The sequence below is a fragment of the Littorina saxatilis genome, linkage group LG13 (genome assembly GCF_037325665.1).
Source record: "Littorina saxatilis isolate snail1 linkage group LG13, US_GU_Lsax_2.0, whole genome shotgun sequence".
Taxonomy (NCBI): Eukaryota; Metazoa; Mollusca; class Gastropoda; order Littorinimorpha; family Littorinidae; genus Littorina; species Littorina saxatilis.
The window spans coordinates 10307404-10329286 of NC_090257.1; the positions used below are offsets into that span (position 1 = coordinate 10307404).

Sequence of the window (21883 nt, forward strand, 5' to 3'; positions counted from 1 at the left end):
AGGTATACTAAAAAGAATTGGTTGCTAGCGCAATAGGTGTTAGGAGACTGACAAATGTGCCAGGCAAAGGTATACTAAAAAGAATTGGTTGCTAGCGCAATAGGTGTTAGGAGACTGACAAATGTGCCAGGCAAAGGTATAATTAAAAAGAATTGGTTGCTAGCGCAATAGGTGTTAGGAGACTGACAAATGTGCCAGGCAAAGGTATGCTAAAAAGAATTGATTGCTAGCGCAATAAGTGTTAGGAGACTGACAAATGTGCCAGGCAAAGGTATACTAAAAAGAATTGGTTGCTGGCGCAATAAGTGTTAGGAGACTGACAAATGTGCCAGGCAAAGGTATACTAAAAAGAATTGATTGCTAGCGCAATAAGTGTTAGGAGACTGACAAATGTGCCAGGCAAAGGTATACTAAAAAGAATTGGTTGCTGGCGCAATAAGTGTTAGGAGACTGACAAATGTGCCAGGCAAAGGTATACTAAAAAGAATTGGTTGCTGGCGCAATTGGTGTTAGGAGACTGACAAATGTGCCAGGCAAAGGTATAATTCTTCTTCTTCTGCGTTCGTGGGCTGAAACTCCCACGTACACTCGTGTTTTTTGCACGAGTGGAATTTTACGTGTATGACCGTTTTTTACCCCGCCATTTAGGCAGCCATACGCCGTTTTCGGAGGAAGCATGCTGGGTATTTTCGTGTTTCTATAACCCACCGAACTCTGACATGGATTACAGGATTTTTTTCGTGCGCACTTGGTCTTGTGCTTGCGTGTACACACGGGGGTGTTCGGACACCGAGGAGAGTCTGCACACAAAGTTGACTCTGAGAAATAAATCTCTCGCCGAACGAGGAGACGAACTCACGCTGACAGCGGCCAACTGGATACAAATCCAGCGCGCTACCGACTGAGCTACATCCCCGCCCCATAAAGGTATAATAAAAAGAATTGGTTGCTAGCGCAATAGGTGTTAGGAGACTGACAAATGTGCCAGGCAAAGGTATACTAAAAAGAATTGATTGCTAGCGCAATAAGTGTTAGGAGACTGACAAATGTGCCAGGCAAAGGTATACTAAAAAGAATTGGTTGCTAGCGCAATAAGTGTTAGGAGACTGACAAATGTGCCAGGCAAAGGTATACTAAAAAGAATTGGTTGCTGGCGCAATAGGTGTTAGGAGACTGACAATTGTGCCAGGCAAAGGTATAATAAAAAGAATTGTTTGCTAGCGCAATAGGTGTTAGGAGACTGACAAATGTGCCAGGCAAAGGTATACTAAAAAGAATTGATTGCTAGCGCAATAAGTGTTAGGAGACTGACAAATGTGCCAGGCAAAGGTATACTAAAAAGAATTGGTTGCTGGCGCAATAAGTGTTAGGAGACTGACAAATGTGCCAGGCAAAGGTATAATTAAAAAGAATTGGTTGCTGGCGCAATAAGTGTTAGGAGACTGACAAATGTGCCAGGCAAAGGTATACTAAAAAGAATTGGTTGCTGGCGCAATAAGTGTTAGGAGACTGACAAATGTGCCAGGCAAAGGTATACTAAAAAGAATTGATTGCTAGCGCTATAGGTGTTAGGAGACTGACAAATGTGCCAGGCAAAGGTATAGGCATACTAAAAAGAATTGGTTGCTAGCGCAATAGGTGTTAGGAGACTGACAAATGTGCCAGGCAAAGGTATACTAAAAGGAATTGGTTGCTGGCGCAATAGGTGTTGTTGAACGTCCTCGTGTAGAATATTCCGATGAAAAGAGACACTTCGTAGCACACTATCAATCAATCAATCAATATGAGGCTTATATCGCGCGTATTCCGTGGGTACAGTTCTAAGCGCAGGGATTTTTATTTTTTTATTTTTTATTTTTTTTATATGCGTGATAACAATGTGTTATTAGAACATGCACCGGGGCTTTGAGACCTGTGGATTCTTGGGACCCTCTAAAACTCCGCGGAGGGAGTCTATGGACCCTCTACAAATTAAACATGGGGGTCCCGGGACCCCTCTGTTTGTTATCGATTTTTCTTATTTTTTTTTTAAAAATGCACGTAAAATAAGCTGTATTTTTGATACAGTACACCTATACCCTTCCACTTTTAAGGTTGTGTTTCTCATTGTAACTGTGTATACAAACTCATAGCGAATGAGAAATCTTTCATAAAACGCAAAAAGAGAATACAAATATCAGACAGACAGAACTTTTGAACTTTTGAACTTTATTTATTTATCGAGGGTAACAGAATAAGCAAAGTATACATGCTTTTTTTCGTCCGGCCCTCGCCCATTGAGGGTAACTCGATTAATAACAAGAAGAAATAGAAGTTAAGTTAATTACAATACAATTTATATAAACTTGGCCAAAACCTTTTCGCACGCTAATAAAAGCATTAAAACGCAATTCATTTTAGTTAAACTTTATATGCCCCAAAAGGTAATTATGTCAGCTGTACATATCATTTTTCCGATTGATGGTACTTTGTATCGGCATCCCGTGAAAGCCTGTCAAACAAGGTCACCCCTAAAATCGACCTGACAAAAACCATAGCCCCGTATTTTAAAATCTGCAAAAAATCAGAATATGCACAAACCAAACATATCTGACAACCATTGGAAAAAACATTTAATTTCCTGTTCAGAACGTTTTATGCACCTGACTTCTCTAGTCTTTATGTAGCCTTTTGTCAAAGGCGGTAGGTGTCGACCGTTTCAGAGGCCCAAAAAGGCACGTTTTGCGGCCATTTTTGAGGGGGTCCTCCACCCAAAGAGCCATATCTGCTCAAGTTCTCAATGATTTGCTTTGGAAATTTCAGAAGTTATGACCAATAGGCTGACCTTTATTCCCCCATCTGCTTCTTTCTCTCTGTGAACTTGTAGGGCTAGTTATTTTTCGGTAACTTACCCAACAACCAAAATCACTTACCCAACAACGGGCCGGAATTCTCGATAGCTCATGGGTAGAGACTGTACACATTGTGGATCTACTTTTTGCGACTCAAAAGTTCAGAACACTCTAATGTACAAAATATACATTTCTGGAGCAAACAATACAACCATACCGCATTTAAACCAGCAACTACAGGCTTGAAAACATGAATCTCAATATAAAATCCATGAGTTTGGTTGTTTTCTGAATTCAGATCTGCCGTGCACAATCGTTTATCGCTAGCAAGATTCCAAGGAAAAGTAACTCTCATACTTTGTCTAGTGACACGAGTAGTTCCCCTTCCAAATTTCGGCTGCATCGACAAGACTGCAATCCGACGGTCAGTTTTCAACAATATTTCATTTTATAAACAGATCACACGCAATCAATTGCAAACATTTAATCAACTTAAAGAACATGCAGCGGTTTCATACACTATTTTGCCCCAGAAAACGGAACTTCATACAGTTTTTAACGATGGAACACGCGTGTAAAACTTCGTCTGCTAGTCACATTCGAGGAAAGAACATTTCCTGAGCGATACCAAAACATGAACAGAACACACACTGTCTGCCTTTACCGCCACAGCAGAATGACAACATAACTGTGTACTTGATTTTAGTTCAAAACATGGAAACTGACAAGAAATGTTAACAGAATTGAATGATTTGCACGGAACTATACAACCGCGCATTAATCGATCGCCTGCGCAGGTAGACTGGTTGGGTGAATATGATTCGATCAAACTTTCGCACAAAAACTCCTCTTTTCTTTGAATAACTGAAGAAAGGAGGAATAAAGAGGTTACATACCTCGTCTCAGTGATTATCAAAAATAATGGTCTCAGTTCGCGGTCATGAAAAAGCTCGCTGAAGCTCGCATTTTTCATGATCCGCTAACTTCGACCATTATTTTTGATAATCACTGAGACTCGGCATGTAACCTCTACATATCGGTGTTTACTTTTGCGAATGTGTATAATAAGCGTGTTGTATTACGTACATTTTCCGAAAGAACTAAACAAATATTCATATTAATTCAGGGTTTTAGGTTAAAAAAAAATCGTGACTTTGCATGCTAAGCAACAAATGAATGAGGCAATAGGTGCCAAAGTTTGAGGCAGATCCGAGTGCTGGTTTACATTTGCTGGAGATGGGAACGCGCAAGAAAATGTATCGATCACCGTCCTTGGTAATGCGTAGAGTAGCCGTGGAGATAAACTGACCTTGGCCTGTGCTTCCTTCGCTGCCGGTCACAAAAGCGCAACTCACCGAGCACAGCGCGCCGGAACAGGACACAGAGATATAGAATATTCTATATCTCTGTGGAACAGGATAGTAAGCACAGGCCCAGGACTGTTAGTCTCCACGGGTAGTGTACTCAGTACCACTGACGGTGATCGATAATTTTTCATGCGTGTTCCCATCTCCAGCAAATGTAAGCCAGCACTCGGATCTGCCTCAAACTTTGGCACCTATTGCCTCATTCATTTGTTGCTTAGCATGCAAACTCACGATTTTTTAACCTAAAACCCTGAATTAATATGAATATTTGTTTAGTTCTTTCGGAAAAGTTATGTAATACGACACGCTAAGTATACACATTCGCAAAACGCAACACACATTTTGGTCAGCCTATTGGTCATAACTTCTGAAATTTCCAAAGCAAATCCTTGAGAACTTGAGCAGATATGGCTCTTTGGGTGGAGGACCCCTTCAAAAATGGTCGCAAAACGTGCCTTTTTGGGCCTCTGAAACGGTTGACACCTACCGCCTTTGACAAAAGGCTACATAAAGACTAGAAAAGTCAGGTGCATAAAACAAATGTTCTGAACAGGAAATTGAATGGCCTTTCCAATGGTTGTCAGATATGTTTGGTTTGTGCATATTCTGATTTTTTGCAGATTTTAAAATACGGGGCTATGGTTTTTGTCGGGTCGATTTTAGGGGTGACCTTGTTTGACAGGCTTTCACGGGATGCCTATACAAAGTACCATCAATCGGACAAATGATATGTACAGCTGACATAATTACCGTTTGGGGCATATAACGTTTAACTAAAATGAATTGCGTGTTAATGCTTTTCTTAGCGTGCGAAAATTGTTGCAATAATTTTTGGGCCAAGTTTAATTAACATGTCAAAAAATTAAAAAGACATTTCAAAATGCATTATGAATATCAAGCAATGATGTACTATTATCACATAATTATTTACTTGTTTCCAAGAGAAACAACATGCACATTTCTTTGAAGGAAGTTTCACTGAATTGCATTTTAATTAAATCAGGAATGGAGTTCCACAATAAGGCAGACAGGCAGCCAGCCAGCGAGACAACCAGACAGACAGACAGACAGACAGACAGACAGACAGACAGACAGACAGACAGACAGACAGACAGACAGACAGACAGACAGACAGACAGACAGACAGACAGACAGACAGACAGACAGACAGACAGACAGACAGGCAGGCAGGCAGACAGGCAGACAGGCAGAAAGACTGACGTACAGAATGGAAATGAATAAATCATCAAACAAACGAGCTTTAAATGAACAAATGAAGAGTCGAATAAATTATTAAAATAGAATAACATTTGTTTGTATAGACATATTGAACGTTTTTAATCCAGAAGAAGATAGATAGAAACAAAATCCAATTTTTACGAAACTTCACTTAAATTGGAGAGAATTTGTTTTAGAACTTTGTGCAGAACTTTACTGCGTTTGAGAAGTATGGAATATTTCATATTGCATTTTAGGATATGTGGGGGGTGTGGGGGTGGGGGGTGGGAGGGGTGGTTCTGTCATTGTTTTCACCCTTTTTTCTTTCTTTTCTTTATCCCAAAACTTTCTTATTTATTATTTTTTCGTTTGTTTGTTTTGTTTGTTTTTGGAATGTTTTGTTTTCGTTCCTTTTGCTTTCCTTTGCTTGTGTGTTCACGTGTTCAAAAATGTGTTGTGTTTTGTTTTAAGAGGTTTGTTTGCTTGTTCATTTTGCCCTTTCTTCTTGTTTTTCTCTCTATGATTTGTGTTTGTTTGTTTGTTTGTTTGTTTGTTTGTTTGTTTGTTTGTTTGTTTGTTTGTTTGTTTGTTTGTTTATTTGTTTTGCTTTGTCTTCTTTGTTTTTCTTTGTTTTCTTTGATTTCTGTGGGTTTGTTTTAATTCATAACTTTCTTGTGTGTGTTTGTTTGTTTGTGTTTGATTGTTTTTGGTTTTTGCTTGTTTTTTGTTTGTTTTTTTCTTAAAATAATTACTTCACTTTGGCAAGAACGATATACATACAAAACAGGTGTTGTTGATCTGAACAAATGAATCCACACTTCTAGCAAATAAGACAAAACGACACAACTGCAGCAAAAGTATAGTTTTTCAGCCTTTTATTTTTGAGTTCGTATCATTTCTTCCCCACACAACATCATGCATCGGTACTTGTTATATCAAGACGTGGCTAACATGAATATACAGCCTGGATGAAGACTTCCAAAAACAACACTGAATAAATCAAAATTCCCGACTTCCTTTTCAATGAAACACAACAAAAAATAACCAGATGAGTGGAAAACAGTAGTTCTTGTATATTTAAATGAATATATATATATTTATATTACGCGGAAATTCGCACAGACTAAAATTAACACCAACAGCCCTAGACTTCTTTGTGTAGATTTCGTTAGCAAATAAAAAATCAATCAAAACCGAACTCAAACAAACGAATACAAATCTGACTTTTATACATTGGAAGTGGAAAATGTGTCTGCCTGTTGTAAAACGGATTTATTTCAGTGTCAAAACAAAAAAGATCTTTAGCAAGAAAATAATGATAATAATAATAATAATAATAATAATTGTCAGTAAGTACTGGTGTCACATGACTGATGTGAACCAGTTGATTGGCTAATGGCGATGCGCTTAAATCTGTTAGCGCACTCCTGGAGTGCGCTAACTTTTCCACAGAGCGTATTCTTACACCCTTTGCCAAAGCGAGACTGTACTCTCATCCTCAGAATTAATTAATGACATGTAGCTTATATTCTCCACAATACCAATGATTATGACCATAAATGTCCTGCTTTTCAATTAAAGCAGAAGTGGTTTTTTCTGACAGATTGCATGCGCCTGTGCCGCCCACAGTTGCACTGATCTAAAAATAGAACCCGCTGTGTCTAATTTTTCAGTTTCGACTTGCGAAGATTCCTCTCATAATTATGCCATGTTGGTGGCATGTACCTTATTATCCACATTACCAAATGATGAGTTAGTATACCCAGCAGCTAACAGAAAACACAAGTGTTATTCCGATAACGTAGCAGCTAGATCAGCACGTAGCAGACTACACTGAAATACGACTGCATCTGTTCAGTAAATGAATGTTTTCCGTTTATTTTAAGGCAAGAACAATCGGAATCGAAAACGTGTAGGGTTTAGAACGTTCTTACCACATATAAGACTTATTACCAGCCTGCTTTATGTGTGCAGACTCAGTGCAACGGGACGAGCAATTTTTGTTTTTGAAATGAGACTCAGTGCAATAGCCTAGCAGACGACATAAATCCCGCTCAGCAAATTAACATGTTAGGCAAATGTGAACGATAAAACGATGGGGATATAATACGTGTAGGGTTCAGAGCATTCTTACCGTTCATATTTAGTACCAGACTCCCCGATGAGGGAAGATACCACACGAAAAACATGCCACGTTTATTTTGAAAATGGGCTTTCCGTCGACCTTGGCAAGGGGCACAACTCTGCACAGTCAATCTGTCGAAGCTCGATGAAGGTTTCGAACCGCAAATAACTGAAAGCACAGTCCTTTCTCCGAGTTCAAATGAGAGAAAGATCATCACTGTTTAGCTTAACGCTACACTGGAATTTACCAACAGAAATTAAAACAAGAGTTTGCGTGTGATGAAAGCACGACACACGAGACAGCCCACAAAAAAGTAGATCTTCTATACGACCTGATCACACAGTTATGCCTATTCAAATGCGCGTAGCAAAATGTGCGTGTTGTATCTTCTTTTTTCTCTGGCGGTACCGACAATATCGTTATTGAAACAATCCCAGTGCACTAAGGGATTTATAGAGCAAATCTCGAAAATAATTATTGAACTCAGCGCTATGCGCTTCGTTCAATAATGAATTTTCTCGATTTGCTCTATAAATCCCTTAGTGCACTGGGATGTCTCAATAACTTAAATAATAATAATAATAATAATAATAATAATAATAATAATAATAATAATAATAATAATAATAATAATAATAATAGCGAAAAATTCTTAACACTAGACTGATAAGTACTTAGCATGCACCACATTGAAATAATTAAAATTCTGTGCATATGAGTCGTTCAACATTTTCAGTATGTAATCATTTGAACATTGACAGTCTTCCGTTTTTTTGTATGCATATCTTAAGGGGAAATCCGTTTAAAGAATTAAAAATATGCTCAAGGCTAAACACTGATTCGCCTTTTTTTGCCTGTGAAAGCCAAGCAGTCAAGTATACACTCCCAGAGACCTTACATCTTTTAGCAAAAAATTGTTTTTAAATAAATATAGATTTAAATGAAAGTCTTAAAGTAAAATTAACAAAACAAATTATGTGACGTTCAAACTGCGGAGCCCAGACACAGTCATCAAAACTATTTCATATGTAGCAGTTGAGAGAATCACCGCAACACAATCAATTAATCAAATAAAACGAATTCCCCAAAGTCAGCCGACTGCACGTGCAGTGACGTTATAGTCATTAATAACAGCAGCTAAGAATGACAAAGCTCAGCCGTTAAAAAAAGAATTGATTGAATCGTTGAGACTAGCTTTTCTGAGAGAAAAAAAATGACAAGATAACTTTAAAATTCAGCGACTTCGTCATGCATCGTTCCCTGCATATTTCGTGACCTCAAGCAAGATTTTTTTTTTAAACATGTAAATTTGAAGCAGGTCAACAGTTTAGTTAAAACCAATGTTTCTATCAAAAACAACACAAACATCAAAATATGATTGGTTTTGTTGTTGACGTAAATGGCTAAAAGAGGTTTCGTAATTCACCTTCGTAATGTATCATTGTATGCATCATTTATTTTGCTGTAGCAGGGGAACAAAACTATTTTAATTTAGTAGCATTTCATTCATTGGTTAAGTGAAATACTAAGTTAACGGCTGTCACCCTTACAAAAATAAGGTAAACATATGTATGCAAAAAGGAAGCGAGGTGTAATTTATGTACGAGTTTAAACATACTTGTATGTAAAAAAAGAAAAAAAAATTAACATAAAAATAATTAAAAAAATAAAAACAATTTAAAAAATAATTCTACTCAGAAAAAATACATGCCATCTCATACAATCAACAACTCAAAATGAACTAAAAGACAAAATGGCTTTCAAGTCTAAGGCAATCGTAATTTGTGTGCGGCCTTTAGCTCTAGAGTGTATGGCATTTATACTTAACGAGTCCTTGAACGTTTTTCGTTCAGAATGTTTCGCAAAAACGTTTCTTTCAGCAAAAATGTCTGACCAGCGAGTCAACGTAAAAACGCACTGTTTCGGGTTTTTATGCAGCGCTGATAAAGACTATCTTCACACGCAAAAAGTCCCACCATCAAAAAGCATGGCGTCGAACGATGCACGTAAATTCTCATCCTTCTGTTCCATTCTTTGTACTTTCAGTGTCACTGACAAGAAAATAGTTCCAATATGACGTCATTAGAATTTGCTCACTCCACAACGCATGACGTCAGAAACAACCCAGCCGCCAAGAAAATAAACCCGCAAATAAACGTCATTCAGTTTTGATGGCAGTGTGTGTTTTTTTCTGACGCATTTTTGCCTCAGGTCAGTATAGAAAGACAGCGTGGCACCAAATGATAAAACAGAGATACTGTCACATGCAAGCAACAACAAAACATAATAATGATGATGAGTCATTCAAGTGAATTATGCTCACGGTACTCTTTTGCTATTCATTCTACACCCCACACAATAACTACAGCAAACCTGCTCGGTAGCTAAAATATGAGTGTTGAAATGAAGAGTAAAATCAACTAATCTGGACATATGTACAAGTTTCAAAAGGCTACTTCATAAACTGTACATTTCTCGAACAGGGTACGTCAATCTTCTTTGGAACCATACAAGAAGAGGAAAAGAATTTTAGCTGAACCATAGAATACCCAAAAGAGGTTTTTTTTAAAAACACACCCAGTTTTGTTGGTTGAAAGCTTTTCAACATTCACTTCAACATCAACACAAACTGTCGTTTTTTTATAGTAAAAGTTTTGTGAATATTGCCACCATAAAACCGTTTCTGTGACGTCCTTGTCTGCCTACGTCATGACGAAGCAGAAAAAAGAATTAACGATCATTTTGGGTACAGAAGGCGCGCCACCTCTACTCAGCTCCAAGAAGAAGTCTCTGTATCTTATCTGGGAAGCTGCGTAGTTTGGGCTACCTTCTTTTTTGACGTCACCGTTTGTTCAATGCGTCATTCCCAAAGCACATCACCTCAAGTCACAGACTATTAGATTACTTTCCCACCACAAGTCGCACAAAGCTCACCACAACGGAACAGTCCTCTGACGTCACAGGAACCATAACGTCACCGTAAGGCTAGATGACGAATCTCATGCAGGTACAGGCAAGCTACAGGCCGCCCAGCGTATGTCAAGAACTCCGCCGAAGAACACAATCCTCTATAAGATCCTCACAGATTCACACCACAACAAAAAGTCTTCCTCCGTGACCACTGACGTCACATCACAGACACCCGACAATGACGTCACCAGGGGGCATGACGTCACGTGTACTGCACGACGGTCGGGGGGTGGTGGTGCCCGGTGATGGAGGCGAGGTGGCTGAGGGAGGTGATGGGGGAATGGTCGGAGGTGGGGGCGGTTTGCATGGACACGGCAGCGTTCTGACACACGTACCACTCCCCCAGGTTGTGGGGGTGGGGGAGACCCAGAGGGTTGCTGAGGCTCGGGTGGTGATGAGGAGGAGGGGGAGGCGGCGCGGCGACGTGGTGGTGCGAGTGGGAGTGGGGGTGGGAGTGGGGGTGAGGGTGGTGGAGGGAAGTGGCGTGGTGAGAGGCGGGGTGAGGGAGGTGCGGAGGAGGTGAGCCCAGGCTCATGGAACTACCGTTGGAGGTAGGGCCGCCACCGCTACTCCCTCCTCCTCCTCCTCCTCCCCCTCCACCACCACCTCCAGATCCGTTCAGACTCCCACTACTACTCCCTAAGCTACTCCTCTGTCCGTTACTGGCTCCGTGACTTCCACTCCCGCCATTAACCACCGGAGTGCTGGCACTCCCGTTGGAAGTCGGCGTCGTGGGTGAGGTGGCCAAAGGCGGGCTGGTAGCCGGGTTCGAATCTGAGCTGGGGCTCTCGGGCTCCGAGTCGTATCCGTCAGTGTCCGGGATGGGCGAGGTCTTGCCGTGGACCTTCATGTGCTTCCTGAGCGAGCTGGGGTGCGTGTAGGACTTGTCGCAGCCCTTGACCTTGCAGTTGTAGGGCTTGTCTGAGGTGTGCACGTGCGAGTGTTTCTTGCGGTCCGAGCTGTTGGCGAAGCGCCGGTCGCAGCCCTCGAACTCGCACTTGAATGGTTTTTCTCCTGCAACACACACACAAAAGAGCACCATGTAAAACAGTGTTCGAAAATCAAGATATTGTTTTGTATTCTTAAATACACAGAAAATAAGGTAAAAATCGAGACAGTTCTACGTAAGCGACTCATCCCCACATGCAGTCCCATCCACATCCAAAAGCCGCACATACACTAACGCTCAAACGCTCAATGAAGCACACAAACAAATAATAGCCACGCACATACATTTATTTATTTATTTATATGGGAGATTTATATAGCGCTTGACGTTCTCTAAGCGCTTTACATATTAATTTCTGCCGTGTGAGATGGAATTTTTTACACAATATATCACGCATTCACATCGGCCAGTAAACCTCAAGCCATTACGGCGAATATTTACTTTCCACGGCCTATTATTCCAAGTCACACGGGTATTTGGTGGACATTTTTTTTATCTATGCCTATACAATTTTGCCAGGAAATACCCTTTTGTCAATCGTGGGATCTTTAACGTGCACACCCCAATGTAGTGTACACATATACATATACTTCGGCTCTCGGCCACGGAATAAACAGACAATGGCAAGCAAACGATGACAAGCATAACACACTATTTATCACGCATCGACATATCACGACGGCCTATGAAACATCACATAGGTTCAAAGCTTGCCAGAACTGAATCAACTCCGACTCAGCACGCCTGCTCACTCATTTCCAGACAAACTGTCATCTTCAAGACTGCCCTCCCAGTTTGTCTCCCTTGACAATACAGCGCGTGAAGGTCCAAAGATTCACAGTTACTTCCCTCGACAATGAGTGAAGTACAAGAACAAACGGCCTTCATGCACCTACTACAAACGTCTACGCCCCAGTTTTTGATCTGCTGCAACAGGAGCTTCTACCTGTTCGCGTTATTCTTAAAGGCACAGGTAAATGATTCGGCTTACAATTTCAGGCCTGGTCAGGCTGTTATCTCGGATTAGGCCATCCCTTCACTTGAACTCATACCAATATTCAACAGCCTTACTCCTTTCTGCACACAGCGAGATTTATTTATCAACTAATTTCAGTATAAAAAAAAATTAATTAAAGTTCACTGTTCTTTCAATCCGCAGTAACCTGTTTGCGTTGTTATGATCTACTGTAACCTGTTGGCGTTATTTTGACCTGTTGCAGTAACCTGCTCGGGACCACCGCCTCCCTTCTCATCTATCAAGCACGGAGCCTAACGAAGCAAGGACGGTTAATCTGCAATCGTTTATCCGTTAATTTCGTCCCTTTGGCGGGAGTCAACAGCTGGTCGGTCACGCGTCGTTGGTTCCGCCTGTCAAACGGTCAAGGCAAGTAACTCGGGCGTGTATAAACCGCGCTTCTGGTAGACTGATATAGATGTGTGTGTGGGTGTGGGGGGGGGCATGCATGAATGTGCGTGCGTGCGTGCGTGCGTGAGTGCGTGCTTCCGTGCGTGCGCGCGTGCGTGTGTGCGTGCGTGCGTGCGTGCGTGCGTGCGTGCGTGCGTGCGTGCGTGCGTGCGTGCTTCCGGAAAAATGTGTCCTCATAACCAAAAGCACATACAAATACTCTTGCAAAATATAAAGCGCATTTATAGTTGCAACTGTGTCCATGCAGCATACAAAACAAAAAATTGCGAAACAAGAGTGTATTCAATACCAGTCGAGCGTTAAAGCCACAAGCCGAAATTATCATTACTTTCCGTGTCACCGGTGCTTGGTACTTCCTTGATCTTTACGGCGTTTTCTTCTTTTGATACTATTGCAACTTAGCAAGCAAAGAAAGCAGGAATTATGGAAGTATGCAAGAAGGGCGGGGGCGGGGTTGAGGAGGAAGGAAGGAAAACAGACTTGTCTGGTAATTTCCTTCAAACCGATAAGTCTTAGCGTTTGCAAAAAAGGACAAAATCCGAAAGGTTCTTTCCTCGAGAAAAAAAACCCCTGTATCTGATGTTTATAGATCGATCTTACATTAACCACACACACAAAAAACATATCTTTAAGCCTAGTGTTGACCACCCCAACATATCTACTTCAGCCTTATATCGACTACCAGCGAATCTGTCTTGAGTCTTGTTCGACCACGCATAAATCTACTTTAATCTTATTTCTACCACCATAAACACTTTTTCTTCCATATTGACCATCCAAAAATCTGTGTCAGTATATGTTTAGCTGTCAACCACCAAACTATTTCTTTCAGCCTTATGTCGACTACCACTGAACCAACAGCGCATGTGCAACCACCAACAACTAAAATCACCAAATTTGTTTCAGACTTGTTGTGATCACCCAAAATCACCACCCTACAGGGAACATGCACTTCCAGCAAAGTGGTATCTGGCACATAACCCCACCAAAGCTATTTGGATTTTCTATAGAATTAAAATATCAACATAATATTTCCATTATTATCTAAACGTGGCCATGAAAATTTACTCAAGCGGGAACTGCGAGCTCTTCCATTTTAACCAGGAAAAAAACCCGCTTACGCTCTAATTAGCACGCAAGTTTCGAGTTGGAACTCATAATCTGCAACTAGCAACAGTATTTTTTAATGGCAGCCGCTCATCTTGCCGGATAAAAGAAATATGATACGCTTCAACACGGCCGAAAGAAATAGGCGACAGTCTTAACAAATCTGCTCAGACGAGAGAGGGAGCGGGGGAGAGAGAGAGAGGGGGGAGAGAGAGAGAGAGGGGGGAGGGAGAGAAAAAATCGGCAAGAACAGAGTATAAAGAGCCTGGTCGCCATATGACGAAATATTTGTGTTTTTTTGTTGTTTTTGTTGTAAGTTCACTGCACGTTGTTTGATTGTATAAAGGAGATTAATATTTTTCATCAAAATGTCGCATTTTCGTGTGTGCAGGCTACATTATTATGTCACTTGACTCAGTGGCAACTGGAGAAAAAAACTCCCACAGCCTAAAATACACAGCCTATTGTTTTTAAGACACAATCTGTTATTTAAATTCACATGCTGATAAATTCAAAATTTAGTTTTGAACACCGAAAATGAGTGATCATCGAATCCAACCTCAAATATACATGGAGCACACACAAAAAACATAGATACGCATCTAGTCGAACATACATCGTCACACGATCACTGAATGATAGCAAAACCACACAGCGGCGCAAAAACTTCAAAAGCTGCTCATTATCAGATGGACACTATGCCCTTAATTGGCCGGAACCACTGGAAATCAGCCAAGCGTGATGCGAGCTGTGGAAACACCAGATTGGAAAGAGGACACCACCGCAGCGTGACACAGTGGTCATGAATCATATCAACGTGTTGGCCTGATACGCACACAATCACACCATGCACCACGTGTATTATATACACAAAGACTGTGCAAAGACTGTGCAATTTGTTGCAACTGTTCTTCTATACGTATGTTATACACGCGATGGCGAGAGGGAGAGGGGAACAACGAGGAGGGGGAATAGAGAGAGGGAGAGAGGGAGGAAGAGAAAATTAATATCACAGACGGACAGAAAACAGACATACACAGAGACTGGCAGTAGGCGAGAGACAGGTAGACAAACGCACAGACTGAGGGGGCCCGGTAGCTCAGTTGGTAGAGCACTGGACTTGTGATCGGAAGGTCGCAGGTTCGAATTCGGGCCGGGACGGACACGGGTCAACTTTATGTGCAGACCCAGAGACGGAAGCCATGTCCCACCCCCGTGTCATCACAATGGCACGTAAAAGACCTTGGTCATTCTGCCATAAGTGCAGGTGGCTGAATACACCTAAACACGCAGACACCTGGGTAGCGCGACTCCGTTGCTGCTAGCTTTCCACTGGGAGGAAGCGACCCGAATTTCCCAGCGATGGGACAATAAAGTAATGAAAATGAAAATGAAAAATGAGAAGGAGCTGCAGCAGGCAGCGACAGAGAGACACACAGCTGTTGGAAGATAGACTGAGACAAAGAACAAGAAAGAGTATCATCAACGCCTAAAAACAGACATAAACAAGAAATTCCTCCGAGGTAGGAAAAACACCCCCGTCAAAGGGAAATAACCTTCTCAGTTGGTGGCAGTGACTGAGTGAGAATGGTTATTTCCCTTTGACCATTAAGATGTCCCTCTATAAGTCCTTGTATAATTTTAATCCACCAATAACTCCCTAACCGTGTGTTTGACTGGTCCCAATTTTTGTAAGGACCGTCTCAGGAATGTATAGGAGTCATTCTTCAAAGCTGGTGAATTCTTAGGTCGGTCACTTAAAACGACATTTTTACAGAAGCAAATGTGGTTATACCTTTCCCCCTGTTTATGTGGATACAAATATGTTTGAAGAAGCACCCACAGCAAAATGAATGAACATATTTGTATTTTGATATTAAATATAGTGTAATAATGTCAGTAAATCAACAAAAATGGCGTCAGAAAAATGGGAACAGGCTCGGTACATATATTGGAAGCTACGGTCCATTGACACGATAAATTCATTATGCATGATTTGTTGAAAAGTCACTTTGTGAAACGATAAAGGTTCATTCCTGTGCAATTGTTGTTATTTTCTTTGTGTTTGAGACCCCCAAAAATGAAGTTGAAAACAGCCTTTCGTACGCATCGCATGTTGTCACGCTCACTTAGATTTTTTCGACCTCTGTAACCAAACGAATTTCTTTATAATCACTATTTTTTTTACGATCAAGTCAACAAGTGCAGCTTGAAGATGCAGAAAATGCATTCATTCAACCGAGGACACACTTTGGACGAATTTGATGTCTCAGAGAGTGTTTTGTGTCACACGTGATGGCTTCGTAACGGCCGTTTTCATTATAAGCTAGCATCAATTCAACTGAATAAAAACATAAACTTTTATGTTTGCACCTTTGTTAATCACCTAGCCATGCAGATGCGTGACGTTTTTTTCACAATTTGTCGTGAATAATGACGTAATTCATGAAAAAAAGAAGGTGTAGCCTAGTTGACATTTTGGACGGCTGCGTTCGTAACGCCCTCTGCTACCGGCGAGATGCAGACCCCGATTGCTTGAGCACCTGGGAATCTTGCATGACAAGGTTGGTATTATTTTGTTGCTCATTCATTTGTAAGCATGTTTGTAAAAAAAAAAAAAATTAAAACCACGCAACTGTGAATTCCATGAAGTTCTTCAGCCCCACCGGGTTTCGCTTGTCAGTCCTGTAATCTCATGAAGTGAGCGTAACGGCATCTTCGGAATCTTGCGATTTAAAATAAAACCTTTTCTTAAAACAAAGGTGTATGGTCACGTAGATTGCTCACTTATGACATTGTATTGCATTCTCAAAAGCGAATATTATGAATTTGATACTTTATCCAGTGACCAAGTTTTGTGCGCACCAGTGACAACAATTAGACGTGTTGTGAATGATGTCTCCGGTAGAAGGCTAATTATCCCCCGGAAAATTCCCCCTTGTACATCTGCCCTCTGAACAATTGCCCCTATGACAATTGCCCCCCAGACAAATGCCCCAAACCATGGGCGGACAGTTGCCCCCCCCCCCCCTCCCCCCGACAACTGCCCCCCGAATACCCCCTCCCTCCCCAGAATCGTGTGTGTGTGTGTTTGTGTTTGTGTGCGTGTGTGTGTATATGTGTGTATGTACGTGCGTGCGTGCGTGTGAGTGTATGTGTGTGCGTCTGTGTTTGTGTCTGTGTGTGTTTTTCTGTGTGTGTTTTTCTGTGTGTGTGAGTTTGTGTAAGTGCGTGCGCGCGCGTGTGAGTACGTGCGTGCGTGTTTGTGTGTGTGTGTCTTTTTGTCTCTGTGTGTCTGTTTGCACGTGCGTGCGTTAAATGTTAACGCGTGCATGCGTGTGTTTTCGAAATGTGTATCTGTGTGCGTGCGTGCGTACGTATGCGTACAGGACGCGGTTCAAGCACCGTTTGGAGAGACCTGCATTATAGTCTGCTTATTCGGTGACACACAAACCCAAACCTGTGTGCGTGTGTGTGTGTGTGTGTGTGTCTGTGTCTGTGTGTGTGTGTGTATATGTGTGTGTGTGTGTGTGTGTGTGTGTGTGTGTGTGTGTGTGTGTGCGCGTGTGTGCATCAAACGTTCTTGAAGGAATGGTGAATATAAAACTTAAAGCGTTCATTGTAGATATATTTATAATCATGATAGCAAGAGAAGTGTAAAGCGGTCATGCATAGCATACAAATAAAACACATATAGAATTGCAAGTTAATTTGTTTATATATTTGGACAGTAATAATACAATCCAAAGATTGATACTATAAACTTTATATTGCAGGTATTGGACAGAAAGCCTGGTGAGGTGCACTTTGTTTCCATGAGTGGCAGATAAAACACATATGGACAGCACTTGCAGTATTAGTTGCCTTTTGCTTTAAGCTTTATTGTTGTATATCCGGCACATTTTGTTGTCAGTTGTTCTTTCGGATTTTTCAAAGTATGGTGTTTGTTTTTGCACGATCTGAATATTGTTGATCACAATAAAATCGATATAATTATACATTTTCTGGTGGTTTTTTTTAATTATACTGTTCAAAAACAGAAACGCATAGTTTCTACTTGCCAAATGTGTTTTATTATTCGAAAAAATTAACAGAAAATCCAATATTTAGATTATTTGTTTGAAATTTGGTATGGACACAGTTGCATGCACACACAGTTCATTTGCATCTTCAAATCAATCAGTCAATCAATACGATTGGGTGCCGAGGCTGTCAAGTCAGTAGGGGGTGTGACTGCCTTGAGCAGCAACAACTGCCCGGCACCTTCTGGGCATGGACTGGATCAGATGCCGGATATCTTGCTGTGGTATGGTGTCCCACTCCTCCTGAAGTGCCTGCAATAGATCGCGGTGATTTGCCGGCGCTTCTTCTCGCCTGCGCACACGTCTGTCCAATTCATCCCAGAGGTGTTCTATCAGGTTCATGTCTGGCGACATGGATGGCCAGGGAAGCACCTGGACATGGTGGTCGGTGAGGAACTGGGTGGTGAGTCGTGCTGTGTGCGGGCGAGCGTTGTCCTGCTGGAATATGGCATCCTGGTCAGCCAGAAGAGGAAGGGCGTGTGGGCGCAGAATTTCCTCCACGTATCGCTGGGCAGTTATGCGCCCTTGGACGTGCACCAGGGTGCTCCTTCCAGCGGTATTGATCGCCCCCCACACCATGACGCCTCCACCACCATGAACGGGTGCCTCATCCACACAGTTGGGCGCGTAACGTTCGTTTACTCTCCGGTAGACCCTCCTCCGACCATCATGTCGCTGGAGCAGGAAGTAGGACTCGTCGCTGAACCACACGTGTCTCCAGTGATTCCGGACGGTCCAGCGAAGGTGCTGGTTGCCCCACTGCACTCGGTTCTGGCGATGGCGGCGGGTGAGGACAGCTCCTCTGTGAGGTCTGCGAGCTCTCAAACCAGCTTCATGCAGGCGGTTCCGCACGGTCTGGTCCGATAATCGGTGTGGCCCGGGGAGAGCCTGGACAGAAGATGAGGCCGACAGGAAACGATTCCGGAGGTGGCGGAGCCGTATGAAGCGGTCGTGAGCAGCAGTTGTCGCCCTTGGTCTTCCCACTCGTGGCAAGTCAGCAACGGAGCCAGTGGCTTGAAACCTGACCCACAGTCTACTGATGGTGCTCTGGGACACGTGGAAGTGCCTGGCGATTGCACTTTGACTTTGGCCTGCTTGTAAACGACCCAATGCAATTTGGCGGTCTTCTCTGCTCAATCGGGCCATCTTTCGTCGCTGAATTGTCGTCTGATTTCTTTGTGGCGAACAATCCGCTTTTATGGGTTTTGGAAGACATGGTGAGAGCTCAATATTCCCCGAGTTTCACGAGATTACACTGAAGCATGACGAGTGGTCATGCCAAATGAGCAATTTTGACATTGTAGCCACTGATAACGCATGCGTCACGTGCAGAGCTCACTTGTGGTGGATATCCTTGTTTGGTGGATATCCTTGTAGCCAAATAACTAAATTAACCAAATATTACAAGCTATGCGTTTCTTTTTTTGAACAGTATATCTGTGTGATTGTCAAATACGTATTCAACACCTCGTCAAATTCAAGGTTGTTACAACGTTTTCACATTTACGCAGGATCTCTCTCTCTCTCTCTCTCTCTCTCTCTCTCTCTCTCTCTCTCTCTCTCTCTCTCTCTCTCTCTCTCTCTCTCTCTCTCTCTTTCTTATTCCCTTTTTTCTGTCCACAAACCTTTTCTGTCACCAATATAAATGTGTGTACATGTATATTGTATGTACGTGCCAAGGTATATTTTAAAAAAAAATTTAAATTAAAAAAAAAATTAATTTAAAAAAATTATAAAAAAATTATTATTTCTTTATATTTTTTTTAATTTATTTATTTTTAAACAACTCCTCATACATGCTTGTCAAGCTATAATTAGTACAACATATAATCATTCAATATGACTGCATTATTAACAAATTTGTGTCACGATGATGCGCACGTAATGAGACTATCAGATACCTGTATTTTGTAAGGAAACGTATTTCTTGCTTTTTCGTTTCTTGCAAACTGTCATTCTGATAACAAAGAACCTTTGAATCGATAATTCAACTCAAATTAGTCAATTTTTATTTTGGGGCCTTATTCCCACTTTTGTTAACCAGTTTTGGAGAATGACTCATAGAACCTGTTCACCAAGTTTGGTGACGATCGGTCCGTTCATTCTTGAGATCTATATGCGAACACAAACACACAAACACACAAACAAACAAACAAACAAACACATCGACCGAATCCTATACACACCCCTATACCGGGGGTGTAAAGAAAGCATAAAGAAAGCAACGGACAAACAAATTAAAAAAAATAGTAAAAAACATATTACGAAGAGAACTACAGACACACAGAGACGGAAAAGAGTATCACTAAAACGCCTTCGAAATTGCACCATGCACAAACACGACCATGCAAGGCTAATTTGGTGCAACTTTTCTAGTGCGGCCTAATTTCTTTTCACACCATTGCTTCAGTTGTGTGTCGCTTTCACTCGAGGGAATATCCCTGCACGTAGGTATGAGTGAGAAAAAGGGGTGGGGGGTCTTTGATGCTTAACTGCTCCCCCCTTGCTCCCACAGCTACCCTGACAGGGATGCAATGCATGCAGTTATTCCGATGATTAATTGCACATTTTATCGGCGTTTGCATGTGAATTTGACACGACTGCATGGGTAACGTTATATTGACACCAAGTACGGTTGACCTCTATAGTTGTCTATATACCCTACGGGTTGGTGTTGTTGTTGTTGTTGTTGTTGTTGTTGTTGTTGTTGTTGTTGTTGCTGTTGCTGTTGTTGTTGTTGTTGTTGCTGCTGTTACTGTTGCTGTTGCTGTTGCTGTTGCTGTTGCTGTTGCTGTTGTTGTTGTTGTTGTTGTTGTTGCTGTTGCTGTTGCTGTTGCTGTTGCTGTTGTTGCTGTTGCTGTTGTTGTTGTTTTGCTTTCAACTGATTTGATAGCTTATTGATAGTCTATTACGAAATCAATGTCGGCCACCAAAACCACACACACACACACACACTACCACACACACACACACACACGCACACGCACACAAGCACACACACACACACACACACAGTATACACCATCCAATCTACCTCGCAAAGCAAAACACCAAAGCCATAAGAGCGAAAGCAGAGCCCACAAGCTATAACAGCCTAACAGAGATCAATACGAATGGAGGAAAGGCGTGGCTTATTCAATCAGAAGCCAGCCCCCCCTTGCTGTGAGGGACCAAGCATTGATCAGCAAATAATGGAGCTCACTCCTGCCCCCTGCGGTGTCAGAGTCTGAGAGTTCCAGACACGGTTCCAGTTTCGATTGGTGTGGCAACTTGCCCGCAGGCAGTTAGTGATAGTATAGTTAGAATTGTGGTGGTATAGTGTTAGTGTGGGTTTCAGTGGTTTTATGTGATTGTGTGTGTGTGTGTGTGTGTGTGTGTGTGTGTGTGTGTGTGTGTGTGTGTGTGTGTGTGTGTGTGTGTGTGTGTGTGTGTGTGTACTGTGTAATGTCGCTGTGGATTTATTTGTAAAGATCTGTTTGCGTTGTTGTGTTTGTTGCATGTCTTGTTTATTATTTGTTTTTTGTTTTAAGTATATATATATACAGGTTTCGACAAGAAAATGTTTGTAATCGAGTCCTTGTTTGTATACAAATATTTGTGCATTTCTCGGATTATTTTCACAATTTTCTTGTGTTTGTTGGCATGCTTTTCATATCGGATAACTGGATGACCTTGACATCTGAAACAGGGTTTTTGCTCATAAAAGCGGTTTATATTCATCGTTTTCTAGCCTCCTGCATGATTTCTTATTTGTGGCCCACAAGTTAATTTTTCAGAAAACATAAATAGATAACATAAAAGATTTAAA

General features: G+C 41.6%; 1 protein-coding gene across 1 annotated transcript in view; it reads right to left on the bottom strand.

The window, feature by feature from the left end:
- Positions 1-6274: 6274 nt before the first annotated feature.
- LOC138983567 (zinc finger protein ZIC 1-like) overlaps positions 6275-21883 on the bottom strand; it is an 82232-nt gene continuing 66623 nt past the window's right edge. The window contains exon 4 of the mRNA XM_070356844.1: positions 6275-11525. Coding sequence (XP_070212945.1) covers positions 10714-11525 — 812 coding nt within the window. The 3' untranslated portion in view covers positions 6275-10713. The remainder of the gene's footprint in view (positions 11526-21883) is intronic.